The 26106-nt window shown below is 37.5% G+C and overlaps 1 protein-coding gene across 1 annotated transcript in view; it reads left to right on the forward strand.

The window, feature by feature from the left end:
* LOC124721328 (F-actin-capping protein subunit alpha) overlaps positions 1 to 17830 on the forward strand; it is a 42788-nt gene extending 24958 nt beyond the window's left edge. The window contains 3 exon segments of the mRNA XM_047246241.1: positions 2234 to 2295; positions 2298 to 2383; positions 13975 to 17830. Coding sequence (XP_047102197.1) covers positions 2234 to 2295; positions 2298 to 2383; positions 13975 to 14178 — 352 coding nt within the window. The 3' untranslated portion in view covers positions 14179 to 17830.
* The last annotated feature ends 8276 nt before the right edge of the window (positions 17831 to 26106 follow it).

Consider the following 26106-nt stretch of genomic DNA (forward strand, 5'->3'; position numbering starts at 1 on the left):
CACAACTGTGTAAAGCAGGCCGTTCCAGCACTGCCATATCGGGCACGAGCACCCGCGAGTGCCTTTCAGCTCACCTGCGGGCGGGCACTGGTTGTGTAGGCAAGCCACTAAACAGCCAAATTGCATGCTTTCTGCACATTCGTGATCTGCTTGGCCGTTGCTGACCACCTGTGCTCGGTCAACAGACTATGATCACCTATGCTACAAGGCCCATCTGCATGCAATGATATGTCTGCGCAGATATCTGTGTTGACAATAAATCGCTGCAAATGTTGTATGTCCACACAACACAAATTGTTATCTACTGCTCATGTCACCTATCAGTCTATGAAGGAAATTTCAGTAGCAAGGACTAAACTCTGAAATTTTTAATGGAGGAAATTCTGTTAAGGCTTGTGTTCACAACCCATGGTCCAAAAAAAGTATACAAAATAAAAGAAACAGAAAATGGTCCAGGCAGTGGCTGCTGAACCAAAAGTAGTTTTCATGCAGAAGTTTTCTTGGCAAGTTGCAAGGCAAACCCAGTGACTGCCATAAGTCTTATTTGCAGATGGATTTGGGAACAATTATCTTTTGACACTTATAATTCGTCATATAACACAGAAAAATTCTTATATGAGAGAGTAATTCCCCCAAGTGAATGGCTAGTGGTTACATTAAGATTCCTGGAAGTAGGAAGAAGCTGCAAGGATCTAGAATTTTCTACAGCAATTTCAAAGTGAGAATTGAGTGAAATCTTACCCAACACATGTCAAGCTGTTTACGCCTTCCACGAGGAGAATTTCATGAACCCAAATGAAGTACCTCAATTCTGAGAGTTTTAAACATGTTTGAAACTCAGTATGTTCTCAGATATTATTGGTGTGGGCAACAAACTGTTGGTTAGTTTCTTTCATGAGTCAGAACTTTGTTCCATGCCTCAATTCCACCAGGAACTTGTTATATGCTTTTGCACCAAAGTATAAAACACCATTTCAAACTCTAGACAGTGATTCATAGTCTGTCTGGAAAGTTCTGCTGCTAGGGTTGTGGTAATGAATTCTACATGTCACCTCTAATTCATTCTTGTTATGAACCACGCGGTACATTAGAAGTAAACCAAGTACCGTAAAGGCGCTGTTGCAAGACTTTCCATTATCAAAAAACACAATATTCTGACTATACTTTTCTTTAGAATAAATAGGGCCCTTTGTTTTTTCTATACAGTTGCATAATGTGATACATTCTAAGTGCAAAGCAAGCAAAATTAAGAATTTTGGTTAAGTTATCAACATGTTGTGCCATCTCTGTTTCATGAAATGATTACTATCGTTATCATCACTCAGAAAGCTGAGGTAAAAGTATCACAAACTTGGTCTATATATTTCATTGTTCCCAGTTTCAGATCGAATAGATTTTGTTACTTGGCAGTGAACAGTCCACAGCTGCACCCACCCACCCCTTTTCGCTGTAGCGTCAGCTGCTAGTAATTTCTCTATTAAATGAATTATAAGCCTCTGCCTTCTTATCTGGATTGCTGTATTCCTTGCTCTTAGTTTCCCACAAACATGTGTGACACCAACAACAAATTCAGCAATGAACTCCCTAGAGCACTGACATGTATCTGTCTTTTAAAATTCATTGTGCCCAGAGACAAAAGAAACAATAGACTGAACAAACAGCTGAGGCAAATAAGTTTTGCATCTCAGATTTGCAGCAAACTCATGTCCACATAGTAAGATTTGTCTGTGCAGATGAGGTTGGTGCTCACAGATTTGAGTACTTTTGCTCAGACCTCCAGCTTGGTCTTCCAGATTTGCACACATTATCTGTCCAAATGCAACTATCTGTCTGTGCAGAAGTGGTGTGCACAAACAGCAGTTCGTCGCTGTACCTGGGAAGATGTCTCCCGCAGCCAGAGACGAAATGTCAGGGTCTAGTTTTATACATCGACCACGGCCTATCAGCCCGGAAGTTTTAAGTGAAGATCTTTGTGTGTGAAGACTGATGCAAGACTGCCCGCATGTCAGTTGTTTGCCCATCCCTACGCACCCCAAGTCCATGACCGCCCGGCTTCCCTCGGCGAGCAATCTGAAACAGATCAGTGTAGACTATTTCATAGTAACAGAGATGGCATAATGAGAAATTTGAGTGGCATTTTGAATGTAATTCTATTGCTATAACAAGTAATACATTTTATAATGTGTAGCATTAACAGCAACCATTAATTGTAATAATCTGGAAATTATTTCAGGAATGGACGGTGGCGATCACAGTGGTCAGTCACATTTACCTCTGGTACAGCAGAGTTACGTGCCTGCTGAAAGTACAAGTGCATTATTATGAAGATGGGAATGTTCAACTAGTTAGTTCCAAGGATGTCAAGGAATCCCTCATAATTAGTGTGAGTGTAACTTTTTTACCACCATTGCTTGTAGGTTGTCCAATTCTGTATGTAATAAACAGTCATGGGTGTCACCAGCACTAAATTATTTGGGGAGAGGGGGGCGAGACTCAGTAGATGGGATATAGATCACAAGGGAATCCAAACGGGAGATCCTCTTGGAGGGGGGGGGGGGGGGGGGGGGAAGTAGGAAAATTAGAACCTAAAATCCCATTTTGGAGCATTCATACTGCTTCAGACCATATATTAGAATGGCAGTTTCTACTCTTACAGCAAGACAATTTAAGCCTAGATTAAAAGGTATCTTATGAGCACTGAGTGTAAAAGTAACAGATGAAGACCTCTACATTTTAAATACTGCATTAGTTTGATAATTAAAACCAGTTTAAAAAATTGAAAACAATCTGCCAGTAAAAAGAATATATTTCATTGTTTGAAGTACTTCTAAAACATGGAGAACCCTGGAAATTTATTGCCTTACAAGAATACCCTACAGACATTAACATTCCATAGTTTTCCTGCACTGAGTAATATGTGCAAAGCCACTACACGTATATTGCTAGTTTATAATAAACCTGTTTGTAGGAAAGAATCAGAAATATAACATGTAGTGAACATAATTGACTGCATGCTATGTTTAGATCAGTTGAAAAAAGTCTCTAAATTCCTATGAACCAGGCATTCTATTCCATTTTAGTGGTAAAATTGAGTAAATTGGAACACATATTATAATAAATATTTAGTTGCTATCATTCCTTTGCCTTTAAAAACAGACTGTTTGTGAATTGCTTTGAGCTCTCTTCATAGCAATTCCTCTTGACATAAGCACTGACTGTGAATTTACTACCGACACCAGGCTGTAAGTGATTGTTGCTTGAGTGTTTGGTAGCCATCTGCCTCCTGGCCAAACCCCTCAAATGTAAGCAAAACCAAGAAGATTCATACTTAGCTACCTTAGTCCTTCACGTCTTTGTAGCCATACCAACACAATTCATGAAAACTTGGAATATTGACTTTTTAGTGAATAATGTAAGTAGACTTGATTTACTGACACATTAGTAAATGTTGCAAATCATTAATTCATGAGATTGTATAGAATGTGTAGTTAGTTTGGATATATTCATTCAATGGTGTCAATTCTTTGTCAACTAAGGCTAAAAAAAATTTAATTATGTTTCAAAAACTATTGATGGTGGTGCAGGGTGGAGGAGGGGTAGACATATGACCCCCCCCCCCCCCCCCCTGGAGTCATGCCCATGAATATAGTGGCAGCAAAAGATTGCATAAACAATAAAGTGAAAAATAATGTGAAATCTACAGTTTTTACCGACATTACATGAAATTTGGTAATTTCCTGTGTCCATGTAATTCTGAAGATAGCAGTTTACCAATATCAGTAATTTTTTTTCTCAACTCTGAGAATTGCAAATCAACTTAAAATAACAGTTGATTTCCTGCGCAAAGAACTATGGCTCTAGATGTGATGTCAAATGAACTACATTGTAGCCTGTACATGAACACCAGAATTAGAACTGATGCCAGTAAAGAGTTAACACCTGAAATACAAGTAGATCGGGAAGTAAAACAAGAGTGTGACTTGTTACCAACATTATTTAATATCTATGTAGATGATATGATCAAAGAGTGGAAAAGACGCAAATACTGGGAGGAATAAACATATTGGCATGATGTTATTCATAATGATGAAGTTATCATACAAGAAAACAAAAATAAATTATAAATGGCTTTACATAAATTAAATAAGAAAAGTCTCACTATACAGATAAATAAAACTAAAACCATTTCTTTTTTAGGTATTCATCCAATACAAACAAAAATAGTCCTCAACAATAAACCAATAGAATGGTAGCCCATTTGAAGTATTTAGGAGGTGACATGTCATATGGTAAAGATATGGATATACAGAAAAAAACTAATACTTGTCGGCATACATGTGGCACAGTGAGGGGAATACTTAACAAGCATAAACATGGAAAGAGAGACAACTCAAATTTTATAAAATCATTGCAGTTCCCGCTTTATTACGAGAGTCATTCAATAATCAAAGAGACAAATTGGTCTGGAGAAAAGAGCGTTTATTTTTACAAAACAATACTTTTCTACTTTTCAACATAATCCCCTTGAACATTTATGCACTTGTTCCAATGGGCTACAAGCTTTTTTATTTCAGCTGCAAAGAGCTCTTTATCGTGATGTTTGAACCAATTTCTCGCAAACTTTTTCATGTCCTCATTTTCCTGGACCCTCTTCCCACGTAATGCCTCCTTCAGTGCACCAAACAAATGGAAATCACTAGGTGCTAAATCAGGACTGTAAGGGGGATGAGGCAGTACTTCCCAGCCCATTTTGTCGATGGTTTTACGGGTTAGTTGAGCAATATGAGGACATGCATTGTCCTGCTGGAGAATGACACCTCTCCTCTGAGATCCACGACGTCTCTTCCTCATGGCTGGCTTCACCTTGTTTAAAAGCATATCGGAGTAGTATTAGCTGATCATTGCATGTTGCTCTTAAAGATAATCACAAAAAACTGGACCTTCAGCATCCCAAAACACTGTCAACATGACTTTTCCTGCTGATACTTGGGTTTTGAATTTTTTCTTGACAGGTGAGTTGGTGTGCTTCCACTCCGTGCTTTGTCTTTTTGATTCTGGCTCACAATAGTGAACCCAAGTTTCACCACAAGTTAAAATTTTGTTGAGGAATTGTTCACCTTCTCTTTCATAATGTTCCTTTAGCTCTGTGCACACCGTCAACCTTGTTTCCCTGTGTAGTCGTATCAACTCCTTTGGGACCCATCTTGCACATGTTTCGCTTGTTACAGATGTTCTGAACTGTATCAGTACTAACTTGGACCTTATCAACTATCATTTCCACAGTCACACGGCGGTTGGCACAAATAATGTCATCAGTTTGACTTAAAAGTGAGGGAGTTGAAACTGCAACTGGTCCGCCAGAATGTTGTTCATCATTCACTAAGTCGTGATCAATTTTGAACTGCTCTACCCACTTGTAACAATTTGCACAATACATACAGCCTTCACCATAAACTTAAGACATTCCACAGTATATATTCCCTGGTTTCTCACCGTCAGCAAGTAAAAATCAAATAACAGAACATTCTTCAAGTAATGTGGATGTTTCAAGAGGACTTGCCATCTTGAAATGTATTTTTAAGGTTATAAACAAAACAATGTTGGTACATCAGCTGATCAAGGCTCAGCCCAGTGATGCCAACTTACCCTACTAACAGTTTCTTCCCCAGACCAATTTGTCTCTCTAATTATTGAATGACCCTTGTATATAGGGTTGAAAGTTGGGTGCTGAGAAATAAAGATTTGTGGCAATTAGAAGCATCCGAAATGAAATTTCGAAGATCTGTGAAAGGCTGCACTAAGGACAACAAAATTAGGAATGAAGTAATAAGGGAAGACTAAGTATGCAACCAGTGACCCAGAAGGCAATCCAATACAAAGAAAAATTGGGAGAACATATACTTTGTATGTAAGCACAGAGACTTCCTGAACTAGCAATTCATTATAAACAATGGAGCAAGAGAAGTGTGGGAAGACAAAGGATAATATGGTGAGTCTGAAACAGTCTTTAGGTGTAACCCCTGGAATAGCAGAAGAAGATGGTGATTGGAATAAGAAAGTATAAATATAAAGAATCACCAAATATGGCACTAAGTTTTTTTCAAACTTGTAAATCAATGTTACAGGTGATTGTTTTCAAACTAATACAGGCCCCACCCTATGCAACAGATCATGTTGTCACCATAAACTTTAATCGCAAAACAGTGAAAGTAATATTGAATGGATATTGAAATAAATAATCTTTGTTTTTGCCCCCCCTCCCCCTTTCAGAAACATGTTTGCATTGAATCACATGTTCGATACTGTGATTGGTTGATAGGAGCAAACCGAGCTTGGCACAATGTTGCTTTGCATGTTCATGAAACTAAAGTGCCGTATTCGGTGAGTCTCACACTGATGCTTGCATACTATGAAAATATGAAGTTTAACTGATGCATGATGTTAAAAATCTCTTCATACCACATCATTTTTGGTACTATTTTTCCGCACAAATATCGTGAAATCTGACATACCTGAAGAAAACATTACCTTGTACTCCAAGTTAAGAATGAAGGCTTCTGTATCAGTGTGGGAAAATGAATTTTTTATGATTAAACCAGTAAGGTCTTGAGACACAAAGGGACTTACTCTTCAGCCAGATGTGAAGAAAACACTGAAACACACTGGCTTGCAGCTTCAAATTTGACCGATACTTATGGCCACAGGTGTATATCTGAAGTTTGTGTTCACAACTCTAGGTTCTCATTTCAACCATGGAACAATTGAACTGTGTTAATGCTGACATGGCAAAGAGTCTATTACACGTATCTAGAATGACAGGTTTCAGATGTGTTAAGATAATCTGATGGGGTCAAAGTCCTTTATAATTTAGTGGAAAAGCAACTTGCCATGCCAGCAGGATACATGGAGGTTGTCATAAAATGTGTGGTGTTGTGCTGAGGGCAGTTTGTGTTCCATGTTCAAATTCAGATTCCCGGCAATTGTTTCTTTGTAATGAAGTATTATCTGGTCTTTGGCATAAAGTTTCAGAAAACAACTTTGCCATTATTGCAATACTTTCTTTTAAAAAGATTTGACCGTGTATGGTTGCAAAGCTCTTTTTTCTGTAATTGATAAAGTGTAATGGATTCAATATAAATGATTTCTTTTTTAACAATGTATGTAAATATGATTTGTGATGTCAATAAATACAATCTAATTGATTGGTACAGTTTCATTTTCAATGTAATACTGAAAAAAACTAAGACAAAATTAGGAATGCACACTACTTAAAAAACAAGCTGTCAAAAATGAATGCCAAAATCGGAGGAAAAAATACTAAAAGTGACAGAAAATAACACCAAAATTGGTAAAACGTAACAGCAAAATTGGCCATAAAATAAAACTATTTTTTCATGTCCCTAGTAATACAATGTAGCACATGTTTCTAAGTTGATACATATGATCATTATGTTAATAAATGTGTAAATCCAAGTGTGCAGAACAAGCAAGTAGAATTAATGCTGTCCAGTGTTTGTACTGACAGGACTTCTCAGTTTTCGAGATACGACTGAAGGGCAGTTGGGCCATATGATTGACGGGACCATTGGAGCTGCAGCAATCATTACTAATGATGGTGATAATTTTGTGTCTCAGTGGCCAGGTATCATTGGATGCCACTTCAGTGTCCCTAATCTACCCCAGTTACCCAGCCAGGAAAAGGGGACATACTGTTCAATGTGAAATACAAACTATTCCATGTGACACCTCATATCATTGAGAGGTGAAGGCTGGATTAAAGGCAGATTCAAAATAGTCATGGTCTGATGATTGGGATTCATTTGTGCAACCTCTTAGTTTCCATGTATGCACTACAAATTGTATATGTAAACACAGTAAAAAAGGAAATATATACAGCATAAAAATTTGTTATCAGTAAGACAGTTACAATGAATAAATATAATGATAGTAAACAGAAATCACAATGCAGTAATGTGACACAATTAAGTGAAGGTAAAAAAAATTGCTATCGGGTGATGTTAGGCAATTGCCACTGTACATTTCAGATTATTGACTGAAGAATTCATGTAAAAATGTCTGTAGCTAGAAAAGTGAAAATGCTACTTGAAACATTTTGTTCTGATTATGAGGTGAGGTGTTGCAAAATGGAGAACTGTTTGCTTGAAAATGAAGAGACAAAAGTGTTATATTATTATTTTCAGGACAGATTTGTGTTTAAAGTAACACACATGATGCATAAGAGAGTATATGAAACATTCTGCTGACTGGATAAAATAAACAAGGAAAAATAATCTTATAGCATCCAATGGAATGGCAATTTATCATCTGTTCAGAAAAGGTTATGGGATAATGTTATTGCAGATCAGTGGGAGAGTTATCAAGAAAATTAAATAACTACAGTAAAATTGGTACATTAAAAAGTCAAATAAGTGTAATGTAAATCTTTGTTATGAAAGTTGCTAAATAATTTGAACATTGTGTTTAACTGGTGGTACCAGGTCAGATTGTAGGAATACGTAGAAGCAATTCATAGGCGGGCTGCTAGATTTGTTACCAGTAGCTTCCCACAACATGTAAGTGTTACAGAGATGCTTCAGAAACTAAAATGGTAATCCCTGGAGGGAAGGTGGCATTCTTTTCGAGAAAACCTATTGAGAAAATTCAGAGAACCGGCATTTGAAGCTGACTGCCAAACGATTTCCCTGATGCCAACATACATCGCGTGTAAGGACCACAAAGATAAGATACGAGAAATTAGGATTCATACGGAGGCACATATGTAATTACTTCATACTACTGGCGAGGACTTGTTAGTCAACTGACAAACTGTCATTGCTTCCATTCTCTAGTGAAGTAAATCATTCTTCTTCACTTTTTGAGCTGCTAAATGCAGTGTGAGTTTGAAAGCACTGCCTGAACAACAGTACAGGACAGAGGATGAAAGCACACACTTTGTCTAGTATCCAAAGCTGCATACAGTAAAAGCGATATCTAATAGCAACCACCTCAACCAAAACATGACAGCCAGGATACAAAAGTAGCACTGGATGCTATCTAGTGGCCAAACAGATATCAGTGCTGAAACAGATACAAGCCAGTTTTTATTTTTTCAAAGGTCAGTACCTAAGTTGCCAGAGTATACCCTGGACATTAGTTTCTATTAAAATAATAAAAATTAGAACTTAGGATTTTATGATAGGGCGTTAAGGAGTCCGTCCATTCAGCTAACCCAGCAACAAGGAGCAAAGGAAGGAAACCTCTTCAAAAAAAACCACCTCACTGAAAAGAAAGTAACAGTCCTAGATGGTATTGATGTGAAGTCACCAAAGAATAATTTGTTTGTCATTACAAAAGGAATTAAGTCGTTTTGTATACTACACCAAGACACAATAAGAATGTATGCACATACCCTACTGGCCATTAAAGTTCTAGCACTAGGAAGACTAGAAAATAATGTAATTTTACTCGCTGTGTGTATGTAGTGAGAGGTTTAAATTTGTAGATCATTTGGGGGATATACAGGGTGGGAACTCCTACATCTGCAAGCATCAGCGGCTCTAACCCAGTTCGGAATAAAGTCGAACTAAGCTCAGATGACATATCCAGGTAGCTTATTCAATGCTGCTGCAACCCTGTGCTAGAGGTTATCAATCATGGTAGCTGACGAGTGGCGACGTGTGAGTCTCTCGACAGAACATGACCAGGTGTTTACAGTGGGTGAGAGATGTGGAGGACGTACTGACCAGGGCAACAGTCTTTACACCCTGTGAATAGAGGCAGGTAAGGACAGCCTTACATTACATTGTTGGAATATAATATCGTCATCATCACTATAGTCGTCGTCGCCGCCATCACCTCCACCATAGTTGTCGTCGTCGTCGTCATCCATCCTCATCATGGTCGGAGGAAGGCAATGGAAAACCACCCCCCATTAGGATGTGATTTCATAGACTTTCCTGGCGTAGTAGCTACTGATATTCTTCACATGTTTGCAGCCAGATCATGTAGTCATCCAGACACAGTATTTCGGTGTACCAGCTGGCCGCCATTTTCAGGTGAGTTAATGCTTGTGCACTGCCTCGCCAGAACTGAATTCCAGCCACAATGACAGAAACCTTTATACACCACGGACAGAGCACAACGCGTGCATGAGATGATGGGCTGCGCCTCCTGGTGGCAAGTAGACATGCAGCGCGCTGGTGGGAGAAGACGGTAGAAACGATAAATCGTAGCAACAGCACAAGTTGGAAGAATCCAGTGACCTTAAAGAAGACCATTGTTGTTTAATGTCGGACAAAATCGAATTCCATGAAGAAACCACCAAGTTATGTCGTCATGTGTTGACTTCAACATATTTTCTTTTTAATTATGTATATTTTGAGCAAACTGACGGAGTGGCTTTGGGGAGTCCACTCTCCCCCATAGTCGCCAACCTTTTTATGGAAGACTTTGAGGACATGGCACTCAAAACTTCGTTTCTTAAACCAAAGTGTTTCTTGAGATACATTCATGACAGTTTTATGGTTTGACCACATGGACTTGATGCTTTGAATGGCATTTTAGATCATTTTAATTGTCTACACCCGAGTATTCAATTTACTGTGTAAATTGAAAGTGATGGTAAACTTCCATTTCTTGATGTTTTAGTTCAAAGAAAGGACGACGGGACCTTTGGACACAGTACGTATCGCAAACGTACTCATACTAACCGCTATCTTCGTGCGACGAGCTGTCGTCCACCACACCAATGTAGTGGACTTTTACAGACTCTGCTGAAAAGAGCTTATGCCATTCCTGACAAGGAACATTTGAAAGAGGAACTTGATAATTTGAAGATTGTTTTTAAACAGAATGGGTATACGGAACAACAAATATGCCATGCTATTCAGTTTGGTCCATCACGCGAGCCAATAGAGGATACTTTTGACGCTGTTGCTTATTTACCCTTTGCGGGAAGTATATCGTCCAAAATTTCAAGAATTTTAAGAAAATATGATATTAAAAGTGTTTTTATGCCGGTGGCCAAGACTAGAGCCCTTCTTGGGCTTGAGGAAGCACGGGGTTTATGAAATTCCATGTCATTGTGGAAAGAAGTATATTGGTCAAACTATTCGAACTATTCAGGACCAGTGTGTGGAACATCATCGGTACACTGAGAAGTTGGCAGTGGCAGAACACTGCCCTAACGAAGGACACAGGATGATAGATGACAAGACACAATTGATCTCTCCTGCTTCTCGCTATTGGGAATGCATTCTTAAAGAATCAATTGAAATTAGATTATCAAGTAATATTATTAACAGGGATAAAGGTTTTCCTCCAAGTTAGATATGGATTCAGAGTTTTGTCTGACATTAAACAACAACGGTCTTCTTTTCAGTCATTGGATTCTTCCACCTAGTGCTGTTGCGATTTATTGTTTCTGCCGTCTTCTCCCACCAGCGCGCTGCATGTCTACTTGCCACCAGGAGGCGCGGCCCATCATCTCGCACACGCGCGGTGCCCTGTCCATGGTGTATAAAGGTTTCTGCCGTTGTGGCTGGAATTAAGTTCCGGCGAGGCAGTGCACGAGCATTAACTCGCCTGAAGATGGCGGCCAGCTGGTCCGCCGAAATATTGTGTCTGGACGACGACATTATCCGGCTGCAAACCCATGAAGAATATCACCCCCATTAGGACCTTGCCTGGTACGGCGGTGCAGGTCTCCCGCATCTTTCTCCTACACTCTTGTCAAGAAGCATGGGATTTCATTTCCATACATGAGCTACACTTTGAATTCTCCCAGTAAACTGAAGTCAGCCATTCACCTTCCCTATGTATGACTGTATTTACTCATTCCATTTCGTATCACTTTGCATTGTTATGCCTAGATACTTAATAGATATTGTGTTCAAACATCATCTCCATTAGTTTACATTTTACCACATTTAGAGCAAGCTGGCATGTATCACACCAAATAGAAATTATGTCTAAGTCATCCTGTATTCCCTTACAATCACTCACAGGTGACACTGTCCCGTACACTATAGCATCATTAGCAAACAGCTGCAAATTGCGTCCTGCTGGTGCAGCATGAATGTCTGGGGAAGCTGCAATTCAAGAAGTCTAATTTTATTGAATTTGCTAGCCTTTGTAGTGTGCTACTCTGACGACTATTTCACGATTTGCTATAGCATCCCACCACATGAACACTACTGCCTCAAGGAAGATATTTTGTCATGCCATCTTTGCCCTATTGTGAGAAAGGATACACAACATGAGGCAGCAGCTGAATTAATTGCTGTGTTATAGTCTTGCATCTGCAGCTATCTAGGACGCTCACAACTTTGCGCTGGGATTTGGTTGACAAGGCTACAGTTTCCCAACAAGTGACCTCACAGAAATGAACTGCAGAGAAGCAGAAAGGGAAGTTCATCTGACTTTCCCAACAACAACAACACTGTGCAGACCACAGATTCTCAGAACAAATCGTTGTCAATTTGACAACGAGAGACATAGACTCGGGTGCAGTGTTAGCACTTAAAAAAAGGACTTAACTTCATGGCTTCCCAATGAGGCATCCCTGTCTATGAAATAAAAAGTGGCATTGAACAGTCAGTCTGCAAGTTCCCCAGTTAAACAGCAGATAAAATATGGTGTGAAACTAGTGCTATTCTCACAAAAGCAAAGCTTCCAGCATCCAACATGACCAGGGCCAAGTGCAGTGATGGAAGTATTATGGCTCTTCCTGTTCACAAGTGCAACATGCAGTAATTATGAAATTTGCAGACTATGATATGGAGATCTGCACGCTGTTGGAGAAAGATACTTACCAGAAACCCCCACACAACCCAAAATTGAGAATAATAAGAAAGACACTTCAGTTTCTTCAGTGTTCTTGGGCTGAAAGACAAAGTGGTCACGATTCTTCTCCCTCATGCATCTAGACTTCCTATTGTTTGTGCTCTACCAAAGATGTAGGATGGGATGCCACTGGCGAAGTACCTGGCAAATTTTCTCATTCCACATGTGGGGTTACTGTGAACGCCATACAAAAAACTTAGCTAAATTGTCTTCGACTTAACAGTAACGGTCCAGTTCACCATGGAAGTAGCAAAAGATGAAGCATTACCCTTCCCCAATGTCTTCATTTGCCACAGTCGAAATGATTTCCATTTTGAGAAAACCTACACACAACAATCTACTTGCTTCTCATAATCCATCATCAGCCAGCACAGAAGTGTGTTGTGCTACAAACATTGGTACATCGTGCAAGAATTCTATCAATCCTGATAATCTGATTCTTGAGGTGAACTTCCTACGCAAGGTCTTCAGGAACAATTGCTACAATGTTTACCAAATACCAATGTTGTTTTACTTATATTGGTTGCAGCTCAAAGGAGAGAAGACGGAATATCATTGTAATGAATCCATTTAACACTAAACACAAGTGTTATGCATAGGCCAGCGCTCAGTTTCCTGTGTTCTATGAAGTTTCATGTTTTCCAAGTCAAATAGTGTGTCACCTAACAATAAGTAGACTAACTTCTAATTAAACTCTGGATCACCCTGTGTGTACTACATCCTGTGCCACAGATTTTGAGAACACAAATGTATTTCTTACTTCGACAGTGCCAAATTTTTAATTATTTGCAGCTTTAGATTATGGTGATAATGCAAGAAGCAATCCATGTTGATATTTTCAAGATACAATAAATGATATAATAAAGATAAATAAAAAAGATACTAATCCTTTCTGTTCTTCCACTTTTATCATGTTATGCGTTAAGTAGTTATTGAAGGATTCTGAATTTTAAATCTCAAGATTATTTGTCTTTAACTGTTGCAAATGTCTGTCAACATGGGCTCCTGTTGATAAGTAAATATGTTCATTTGTGTCCATAAATATTATGTTCATGTTTTCAGTGTGTTTAGCTATCACCCTTTTCCTCCCTCTTGTCAAACTATTCTCATCAACTCTTAATATATTTTCAGACCGAGCAACAAACAGCTAAGGATTTTATCCGCATTGTGGAAGACGCAGAAAATGAATATCAAGCAGCCATATCTGAAAACTATCAGACTATGTCTGACACAACGTTTAAAGCACTTCGCCGACAGTTGCCAGTTACACGAACAAAAATAGACTGGAATAAAATCATTTCATATAGTATTGGAAAGGAGTTAAAAATGCAGTGATGTTTTTACTTTCTAGTTCACACAAAGAGAAGATAGCTTTTTTGGTGTTCGCAAAAATTTGAATCTGCATTTATTTGCAGATCAGCTGGCGTCCGATTTGCCATTGCAGTGCACCATGTTTGAATGCGTGAAATCATAAAATTATATATACAAGTTGTTTTCATAATATATTGATTTTGAAGAAGCTTTGGCTTCAAATGTTCTACTGATGTTTCCTAAAAAAGAAAAGAGTTTGTGTTATTGAGCTTTAACATATTACAGCAATATAAGGTTGCTTTAATTTGCAAGAAAATAACAGCATAGCATGGAGATGATTCCATGTATGATATGCAACTAACTTTATTTTGAAAAATTTTTATTGTTGCTGAGTATATACATGGAATTGTTTGAAATGCCAAGTGTTCATGTACCATGAAATGAAACTTCCGTTTACAATGACTGCACCATTTCAATTATTTACCATTGCCCTTCATTATGTCTTGACATCTGGCAAGTGACTGCCATCTTAATACAAAGAACCATAATCACTATGATGTCAAACATAAAGTGTAAAAAGTACCTAATAAAGCTAACTTGACACTTCATCCAATAAAAGAGGGAGGAGAGACAGTGGCCAATATTTAAATGTGGAACCAAACTGCATTTTTCATGAATGCAAGAGGTTCAGTAAAGAAGAAATATATCCTGTTCATTGAAAACAAACATCTTGACATTCATAGATATCTAAAGTGAGACCCCCTCGAGGTTCAAAAATTCTGATACTGTGTTGCAAGTTCTCAAATCATTATACTCGATGCCTAATCTCATATGGTTCTTGTTCCTAGTTGGATCAAATCCATGAGCTCTTACATCAAAATCTCACAAGAAAATACCTTATCCTGGTGTGAAGGCCTACAATACCAGAACAAAGTTCTTGGAGTTTATTCTCATCCAAACGCAGCAGAGACCTCATTATCTGTGAATGTATGTGGAACGTATTTCACACTTCCTGTTTGCATTGTTACACAGTTTGCATGAGTGGATGATGTAACACTTGTGTATGCTATTTCTGGCAGAGTTCATACCACAAATTTCCTTTATTCATTCCATTTCTTAGACCATTGTTTTTCTTGGTGGTAAAGTTCTACACTTGTGTGTGGGTAGGGGCGAGGTGAATGCATCAGTGGTCAGATATTCCATTGTACTCAACCTGAAATTGATTATGATTAATAGAGTCCCCTTAAATTGCATTTGTCTGTGCCATTACCAATTTCAAGCAGTGAATTATGTTGTCAGGTAGTGGAAATGCTGGCGCATACTCATGATTTGTTAAACATCAAATAATAGCATCTCATATCTGGGAATAGAAAAGTATACCCTGTGATGATTGCTATTCAAATCTCATAACAGCATAGCTAAATGCAATTTAAAATTGCTATCTGCACTACCTACTCGTTAATTCCTTTGTTTACTATGGTCATCATCTAACATGCATAATTTGGCTTACACATCCAAGTTTTGAAAATACACAGGAAATTCCTTAGACTACTACTTGAATATGATGTTTAAAAAAAAAAAGCAAATCTGTTGCTTTGAGCACAGTCAGTGTGCAGCAGCTCTCTCTCCACATGGTGTATCTCTGGTGAAGGGACACAATAAATTGAAATTTTTCTCTGCCAGACACTGTCTGAATTGAAGTTAGTATGAACTTGCAACATAGTGTAGTAAGTCATTCCCAAGCAGATGTGTGTTCTAAAATTAAGAAGAAGATCCCATGTAGATCTGTAAGTGAGATAAATTGGTGAAGTCATTTAGTTGCATCCCATGGACTGTGTTGTGATGTGTGCAGTATTGCTGCCATGTTAATGTTATATATGTTACACTTTGGCAGAAACTTTTTGCATACAGTACTTAGTTGATAAATACCATTAATAACAACTAAGGCTTTACTTTAGAAAACAGTAAAATACAAAAATATACCATGTGCAGTATGGGTTATATTTCTTCTTTTATTTAAGTTTTAGGTTGTACCCCCTGGTGGACTTACTGAACCTGTACCCTTGGCATAGGCAATTGAAGTATTTGAAATGGTTGCTTATGCTTAGATGCCTATGCAGTTCAAAATCGAATATTGTTGTTTACCTGCTGTTGTTATAACTATGCAAAAATATAGGGGTAAAGACAGATTTATTTAAACTGTCTGCAAGTTCAGGCTTCATATGTTGTATGCATTGAGATACATGAGCTTAACAGGTGTGTCATTCTCCTTCATTGCAATTTGGCTTTGTAAATGACTTAAAGTTCGTCACTGTATGAACTACATTTACATTTGGTTTCTGATCACATTGTTTTTTAAACTGCCATTCAGCACCAATTCAACTGAGTCACTTTGCTACATATGGGCCTGATCATGTAAATCACAACTGTGTTGTTACTAGTACAAAAAAGCACACTGTTCTGAAGTTGTGTCTTTGGTGTCATTACTTTTTTTCCTTCAATGCAGCAGCTTAGAGCAATTAATTGTAAGAAAATGTAACTGAACAATATGATAATGTTATTTAAGTGTAATGTGTATTGTTTAATAACATTATTAATCAGTTTTTCATCAGTATTGACAGTTATATTGAATTTATAAGAATATTATCATCTAAATGTCCTTTTCTTAGTACACTCGCTCAATCATTACATATTTCTTCATGAAGCTTCATATTTATTGTCATCATATGATCATACTTTATTTGAAATTGTTAATTGTAATTAACTTTTTAACAAAACAAGCTTTTAATTGTAAATTTAAGAACTACACAAATCCATGAATTATGTCCAATGTATTTGTGGCATGTGTTGTCAAATATTAAAACTGTTCCCAACATCAGCCACATTGATTTTGTTTAAAATATGTTGGTGACACAGCATTGAAATATTGTGTTTAGTGAAGGTAAATATTAGACTGTGCTAAGTATCAGACATATTTTTGTTGTTGAGTCATGTAGGTTGCTGCTGCATTTCATGTTGGTAACACAATTTGAATTTCCTTTCCTTCCACTGATTGTGTGAAACATTATTAATGTTGCAGTGGTTTTCCCCAGAATAAAGTATTTTGTGGATTCACAGGAATGATAGGCTAAAATTTGGCCTTAATCCCAGATTCTGTCTCTGTGATCGACATTTGTTCTTATTTTTAATGACTATATCATTCAGACATTTAGGAAGCTGCATATATGTTTTGATGTTTGTAAAAAAAGCTGTCTGAAGTTTGTTGAATATTTTTATGGGAAGTGTGTTGTATTCATAGCCACTTTTATGTGGTGATGGGCAAAAATGAGTGACCGCTGTGAATGGACAGATTCTGAAATAAAAGATTAGTTGTAATCTTGTATTCGTGGATTACTTTTTAATGATTATTTTTCAGTTTATATGTGAAGATTTCTTACTATTTTTAGTACATCAGTTAGTTTAAAAAATCCATTAACATTTTACAACTTGTTTTTTTCATAAATTTTAATATTTTTCCAGAATAATGGAATTATGTTGGCATTGTTATAAGTTGAAATCGTTGTTAGCTCCACGTTTTGTAAGCACTTAAAACATGGGCCTTTCATTTCATCTGTGTAAGACATTTTAGTAAATGAAATGTGCAACTATAGAAAGTAAATAAAGCACATTTACACAACTACTGTGTCACTAACTTCTTTTAATGTATTTTCTCGTGGTTGCAGGCTTCCAGTTCTGTGAATATTTGTAGCATGGCTGTCAAGTTAATAATGAATTGTTTTGTTGTAATTACTTATACTCTGGCCGAGAGCAGCACTTTAAATTTTAAATGATAGAAAAAGTGCAGTAGTTTCTGTGAACACCTTTGTTCATTTAGATAATAGTCAAGTGAACTGTTGTGCAAAAGTATGAACGAAATTCTGATGAATTCGTAGAATACATCTGTTGGGATGCAGTAAGCCTTACCTGTCCATTGTGTCCTAAAATTTTGGTCATGTTTCATCTGAAACCTACTGTTCAAACTCTTCTTTTTGAATATGTAACATAATACTATAATATAATTGTCTTTTTTCATTTCCAGACTTAAAGCATTCTGCTTTAGGATCCAAAGAATAAATCTATAATTTATGTAAAACCAAGGCCTAAATACAGGGAGTAGAAACACCACAGGGTGTTGAAACATCACAAACACAAAATATTACCATTTTTTAATAGATTTTTCTGTCACTTCTAGGTAGAACATACTTAAAGAATGGAAAATCCAGGATAGAATGTAACAATATTATGAAAAGGAAAGTTACCACTCACCACATAGTGGAGATACTGAGTCGCAGATAGGCACACCAAAAAAATTCTCACGATTAAAGCTTTCGGCCATTAAGGCCTTCAAAACACACACACACACACACACACACACACACACACACACACACACACACACGCGCGCGCCTGCAGTCTCAATCAACTAAAACACACCTGTGTGTGTGTGTGTGTGTGTGAGAGAGAGAGAAAGAGAGAGAGAGAGAGAGAGAGGGGGGGGGGGCCTTAATGGCCGAAAGCTTTAGTTTTGATAGTCATTTTGTTGTGCCTATCTGCGACTCAGCATCTCCGCTATACGGTGAGTGACAACTTTCTTTTCCACAATATTGTTACAACATATTTAAGGTTGACTAGCAAGTAAACTGTTTTTGTTAAACAAAAAGAGTTTACGTGTTATTCAACCTTAAACACATTACCATTCTAATACAGTGTAGGAAACTGTTGGCATTCAAAACTATTTCCATTCATTTCAGAACGGATAAACAGTATGGTCTTCAAGGGACTCTTATACCATCCTTCCTGTGCAACATAGAGGCAAGTTCAGGTAACAAAGATGGAGGTGGGCAGAAACTGTGTGCCCTACTCTCCAAAGCAGACCTCAAAGGTTCAATAATATTGTGATCTGGTGACTGTTGTGGCCATGGCAGGTGGAACAGTTCATCCTCATAGTCACAATACCAGTCCCATGCAAGCTGTGTGAATAGGGGTCTTATCAATCTTGGAACACAGCATTACCATTGGGGAGCATTGTTCCATGGGATGGGCCTGATCAGACAAAACGATCACATAATCTTTGGCAGTAATGTGCCCTTACAGACTAACCACGGGCCCAATGGAGTGTGCTGCCCAAATCTTCACTGAACCCCCACCATCTTTCACACTTGGGATGTGAACTCATCCAAAAGCTGTAAACAGTGTGAAACATGACTCATCACACCAAACTACTTTCTTCCATAGCCCAGGTATTATGGCTTTGGCACCGTGTTTTCCTGCTAGGGGCTTCTGCATCAGTGGTTCTGGAATTCCATCTTTCCCCACTTCTGGAGCTCCATTTGTGTTGTTTTAGTGTTGACACAGCTCATCAGTGTGGCATTCTGTTCTGCAGTGACTTTTGCAGCTGTCCTCTTACTTTCTGTCACAATCCTCATCAATGACTGGCAGTTAAAATCGCTCAACACTCCCTGTCATTTGTGTTATGACTTAGTGAATGACATTTCTCCGCTCTCCATGTATGCAGTACAAGTCTTCAATATAGTGCCCCTTGGAACACCAAACACTTCAGCTCCATTGGTAATGGATGCACCCATCACAGGAGCACCAACAATCTGTCCACTTTCAAATTCAGTTAGCTCCAACACAATGCACTCACAATTACACACGACGTTGTTAGGACCAAGACTGACGCTGGCAATGTATTGAGGACATTGTACTGATGCTGTTCATGGTCAAATGCAACAGTGCAAACTGCCGGTTTGGTTTGCATTTGGGTCATTCCATTTCCAATTGCCTTATTTTGGAACATTTTCCTGCTCGACCATCATGGATTTGGAGGAGATTTTATGTGCACTATCACCCATGTCCCCAATTAATGTTGGTAAAGTTTAATGTTCATCGAAACAATACTGGCTGTGATATAGTAACTTGTTTGACTGCATGTGCAACGTGGCACAGAGCAAGAGTGTATTTCTGCTGACTTTGAGCTGTTATATCTTGGGTTATATTTTATTGAAAGAAATTAAATTTGGCCATCTTGTAACAACTTTGAGCGTTCGCTTAAGAAGAAAAACAATGAAAAGAATTTTAGTAGCCATATTCAAGCATAGAAGTTTAGACAAACTCGCCTAAAAAAAAAAAATCGGGTTTTGGCTTCTTATATGCAGGGTAGTAAAGTTTCATTTATGTAGCACTTTCCACTACTGAATAAATACAAAGATGAACATTGTGTAAAAAGATAAAAAATGCAGTATTTTCGACCAGATTAAAAAAACAAAAAAAAAGTTTTGTAAAATTTTCCAAACTGGGCTCATTAGAAAGACCATGGCTTTCACTGCCAAAAAAGTGGGATTGATTATCTAGTGCAGACTAACATTGCTATATAATTTGAATCAAAGCTGGGTGCAAAGTCATGGAATGAAAAAATGTGAACTTCAGAGTCTTATATCTCGTAAACACTTTCTCATCATGAGAGTTAATACACAACAGGTTGATAGCACAAGACTGTGGAATACAAAGTTTCATTCACCAACTATTTCTTAGTAATCTTCAAATTTGTTGAAAAGGTGAAAATAGGATATGGTATATTTGACATACCAATTTGTGTTAAAGCTTCAAAACGAGTCTCATTCAAAACATTATGTTTTAAGCCCCACCCACCTCGAAAGAGGATTTAATTTCCATCATGGGCTAACAATGCTACATAAATTGAAGCAAGCAAAACAGAAAAATCAGACTACGAATAAAATTTTAACTTTAGTTGCTCATATATCGTTGATTAAAGGCATGATAAACATAAAACTTTGGATACAACTTACCAGCAGAAGGTTTTCCAGTATAAAATATTGTTCACGAACTGCTGTCTAAATTTCTACGAAATCAGTTCAAACATCAATTTGCTGTTACAAAATCTATTTTCCATAATTAATTTTGAACAAATCACAGTTTGAAATAGATTGTTTTCAAGTATTCAGAAAATCTTGTTTGATTTTGCATTGTGTGCTACACGTAAGTGAAAATGACAGAGAGATTTGGGGGAATGTACCAAGACAACAGGCTACATTTTAGCAACCTGTTACCTGTGTTTCACTGCATGTGGTTTTTATTTTTAAATTGACATGTAATATCTCACTAAATTGTGTTGGTCTGGTCCATGTTTACATTGTCACTACCAGTACAAGAAGAACCAGTAACACCATCACCATAGGGGTCACACCAGACAGCTGTGCAGTACCAGTTAGAAGTGAGTTTCTTCATCATTGGTTCGCAAGCTTGTAATTTGGTTTCTTCATTAAGCTTTGTAGCAGTACCTATCTGCTTACAAAGCCGTTCGCTAAGTACCTTTTCTCCGATTCTCAAATCTGTGAGAGTATCTCACTTAGGCATTAAGCAAAAAGTAATCAGTTTTGATTTTAAACTACTCAACATTGGAGTGTTGTCGACACATCAACAGGACAAAGTGATGCAATGATAAAATACATGCGTCTTTAATGTCTGGCTCATTTATTTTATTGACTCCAAAGACAGGATGCTTGTTGGGTACCGGAACATCATCTTATTTCCATGCTCTATATTCATTCAGTATTATCATCTGACCAAGAGCATCAATTTTCAGAAAATGAACTGCAGCAAGTGGCTCAAAAACTTTGAAAAATATAGACTGCAGTTTTGAGAATTAGAAATGAGGTACTTAGCAGAGGGTTTTGTGAGCAGACAAGTATCAGCACAGAGCTTTGAAACGTAAATTAAGGAACGAAATTATAGCCTTGGGAACGTGGATGAAGAAATACACCCTTGGTTGGTATTGCACGACTATCTGGCGTGATCACTATGGCGATGGTGTTGCAGTTCCTGTTCTCGAACTGGTAGTGACAATATCACCATGGACCAATGCAGTATAGTGAGCTATTACTTGTCAATTTAAAAAATAAAAGCCACATGCAGCAAGGTTGCTCCAGTGTATCCTGTTCCATATAACTTTCCCACAAATTTGTCCATCATTTTCAGATATTGTTAGGACATACTGGAAAATCAAACGTGATTTTCTGAATGCTTGAAAATGTGCTGTTTTCAACTGTCGTTAGATTGAAATCAGTTATGAAAAACAATTTTCTAAAAGCAAATTGAATGTGATCTGATTTTGTAATTTCCACAAAAGGAAAGTTTGAACTGATTTTGTAGAATTTGTGAAGCTTGACATAGTCTGAAAGAAATTTAAAAATCAATATGTGAATGATACTTTGCATTGGAAAACCTTATGTTGCTAAGCTGTTGTTGTCCAAAAGTTCATGTTTATCACACCATCAATGAGAGATAAGAAGCCGAAGGTAAAATTTTATTCACAACAAGATTTTTTTAATGTAGTTGGCTTCAATTTACATAGCATCGTTAGTCCATGTTGGAAATTAAACCCACTGCTCGGGGGGGGGGGGGGGGGGGGGGCTTAAAAGACGTTGTTCTGAATGAGACTTGTTAAAAGCCTTTTAATAAAAGATAGTATTTTCAAAAGAAGCATCAAATATACCATACCCTATTTTCACCTTTTCACAGAACGGTCTCATCGGATTAGGGAAGGACGGGGAAGGAAGTCGGCCGTGCCCTTTGAAAGGAACCATCCCGGCATTTGCCCAGAGCGATTTAGGGAAATCACGGAAAACCTAAATCAGGATGGCCGGACGCGGAATTGAACCGTCGTCCTCCCGAATGCGAGTCCAGTGTCTAACCACTGCGCCACCTTGCTCGGTCACATTCTTGTGCTACCAACCTATCGTGTATTAAATTTCACGTTCAGCAAGCATTTACTATACGAAATATAAGAATCTGAAGTAGTTTAATTTTTTTTTTTTGCCATGATTTTTGTGCCCAACTTTCATTCAAATTACCTAGCATTGTTATTCCACACTAGATAATCAAATACAATTTTTTTGTGACTAAAAATGGTTTTCTTTCAAATGAGCCCAGTTTGAAATGTTTTACAAAACTTAGTTTCTTGCAAAATCAGGTCAAAAATACCTACTTTTGATCTTTCTTCAAAATCTTCAACTTTGCACTTAAGTTGTGGAAAGCAGTACATAAATTAAACTTTACATTTGAGAATGTTGTTAGGTTACTACATGTTAGGTTTTATGTTCATCATACCTTTAGTCTCCGAGATATGAGAAGCCAAGCTTTGAAATTTGTTCAGTTGATCTTGTCCAAACTTTTATAGCCGAATGTGGCTCACAAAATTCGATTCATTATTATTCTTTAGAGAATGCTTAAAGTTGTACAAGATGGCAAAATTTCATTTCTTTTAACAGAACGTTGCCCGAGATATAACAGCTCAGTCATCAGAAATTGACGCTCACTGTGTGCAAGTCAAAGTGGCTATACCTTGCTGAGCATTATTTCGATTTATATTGGAGTATGAATTTCTCATGCTGTTTCGATATTTTTGTCCAACCTCTGTAGATCTAGATATAATCAACTGCTGCGGCATTCTTTTTAATGTAAGCTGTTGAAACAAAGTGGTCATATATGTCACTACATTTTATTTATTTCAAAGTACAGAAATATATGTGTGAAAAGTTATATTTGAGATATGTAAAGAAATAGTGAAAAATTTTCTGGAGCCACGCCATATATTTTGGTAAAGTTCATTGGCAACATTTAGTGGGCTAGAGACTCGGTTAATATGCATTTGTATTACTGATAATCTTTATTTCTTTCACATATGAATATGTTGTTTTTCTAAGGAGTGCTTGCTGTGGTCCACATATTTAGCTTAATTTCTTTGAAGTCTAGTATAACAATTGGATGCATTTTAAAACCTTTAGGATACAGAAGTATTTTTTGGTGCCCAATATTCTTTAATAATCAGCTCACTGACCTCGGTACCTCTGAGAGAAAAATCTGTTCTAACATCACCAATGCTTGTGTATCTCATTATTAACTCACATGTTATGTCCATAAAAGTTAAATTTCTGTCAATACAGTTGTAAATTGTGTAGCCTTACTCAACACATAAATACAGTTGTATCATGATCTGAAAACAGAAAGCAAAGTTCTTTACGATTATTATAGCAGCAGTAAATGTTTATTTGAAGTGGTGTAAACAATTCACTGGTCCTAATCGTGTCAGGTACTTTAATCTGCAAGTTATCTGTTTACATTTACAGCATTATTGTTACTTCCTGTAATGTACCATGATGTGATGATTCTCCCATACAGTTATAAGATTGCTTGAAGAGAGTCTACAAAAATGTCACATATTATCAGTTTCTATACATTTATTTCTGAATTAAATTTGAAGTTTAATATGGTGGTTTATATTTTACCCACTTTTTAAGTGATTAGCTTCCAGAATGTTTTCTCTCAGTGGCACAAATTAGAAGGCAATGTAAGTACCTCAGTTCACTTGTACATAAGTTCCCCAATCATACCGTAATCATTGGTGGAGACTTTACTCATCCAACAATTAATTGAGAAAATTACAATTTTGTTAGTGATGGGCATGATAAGACATCCAGTGAATCTTTACTAAATGCATTCTCTGAAAACTACCTGGAACAGACAGATAGGAATCCCACTCATGATGGAAATATATTGGATGTAATGGCAACAAATAGACCTGACCTATTTGAGGATGTCCACATCGAAACTGGTGTCAGTGACCATGACACAGTTGTGGCAACAGTGATTTCGAAAGTACAAAGGAAAACTAAAACAAGCAGAAAGATATATATGTTCAGTAAACTAGATAAGAAGTCAGTAGTGTCAGATCTCAGTGAGGAACTTGAAACTATCAGCACAGGAAAAGAGCATGTAGAAGCACTCTCACTGAAGTTTAAAAGAATAGTTGACCATGCAGTTCATAATGGGAGGCAACCTCCCTGGTATATAGTCACTGTAAAGAAACTTCTAAAGATAAAGATCTTACTGCATAATATGTATAAAATGAAGTCTAGAGCTGTAGATAAAAAGATGTTGAATGAAACATGTTTGGCTGTCAAGAGCAATGCATGATACCATCAGGGATTACTATAGTAGAATATTATCAAGTGGTCTTTCACAGAACCCAAGAAATGCTGGTCATATGCAAAGGCTGTTAGTGGCACCAAAATTAGTGTCCAGTCTCTAGCAAATGAGACAGCAACTGAAATTGAGGGTAGCAAAGCAAAAGTGAAACGCTTAACTCAGTTTTTAAATGTTCCTTTACAAAAGAAAATTGATGACTATTGTCCAGATTTAATCCTTGTACCACTGAAAACATAAATGAGAGATGTCTGAGGGTTGCCCGGAAAGCAATGCACTGCATTTTTTTTCTTGGCCATAAACAATGCTACAAATGCTAAATGTTACATATGTATTATTTGAAGTCTCCTGAGTGACCATGACAAGTTTCTGTTACTTCTGACAGATATCGTAGCTGTAGGAGAATTTCAAAATGGCGTCTGTGGGTTATGTACTTTACAAGCACTATGCTGTCAATGAATTTCTCACTGCAGAGAAAGAAACTGTGGGGACCATACACAAACACTTGTGCAAAGTCTATGGAGCATCTTCTGTTGACAGAAGTACAGTTAGTGGCTGGGCCCAGAGGGTGAGAAGGTAGTTCAGCAGAGCTCCACGATTTGCAGCGGTCGGGGAGATCATCCATGGCTGTCACACCGGACGTGTTACAGTGAACTGATGTTGTCATTTGCGAGGACAGAGTCATTATGACTCAGCCATTGGCATTGCATCTGTCAAACAGCAAAGGAAGTGTGGATGCAATTATCTGCACTCTTTGATATTCAAAAGTGTGTGCAAGATCGGCCCCACAGTGTCTAATGGCGGATAACAAATTGCACAGAAAGAACATTTGTCTTGATTTGTTGCAAAGTTTTGAAGCTGAAGGGGAGGCTTTCTTGTCCCAAACTGAGACAGGTGATGAAACCTGGG

Source organism: Schistocerca piceifrons, chromosome X (genome assembly GCF_021461385.2).
Source record: "Schistocerca piceifrons isolate TAMUIC-IGC-003096 chromosome X, iqSchPice1.1, whole genome shotgun sequence".
Classification (NCBI taxonomy): domain Eukaryota; kingdom Metazoa; phylum Arthropoda; class Insecta; order Orthoptera; family Acrididae; genus Schistocerca; species Schistocerca piceifrons.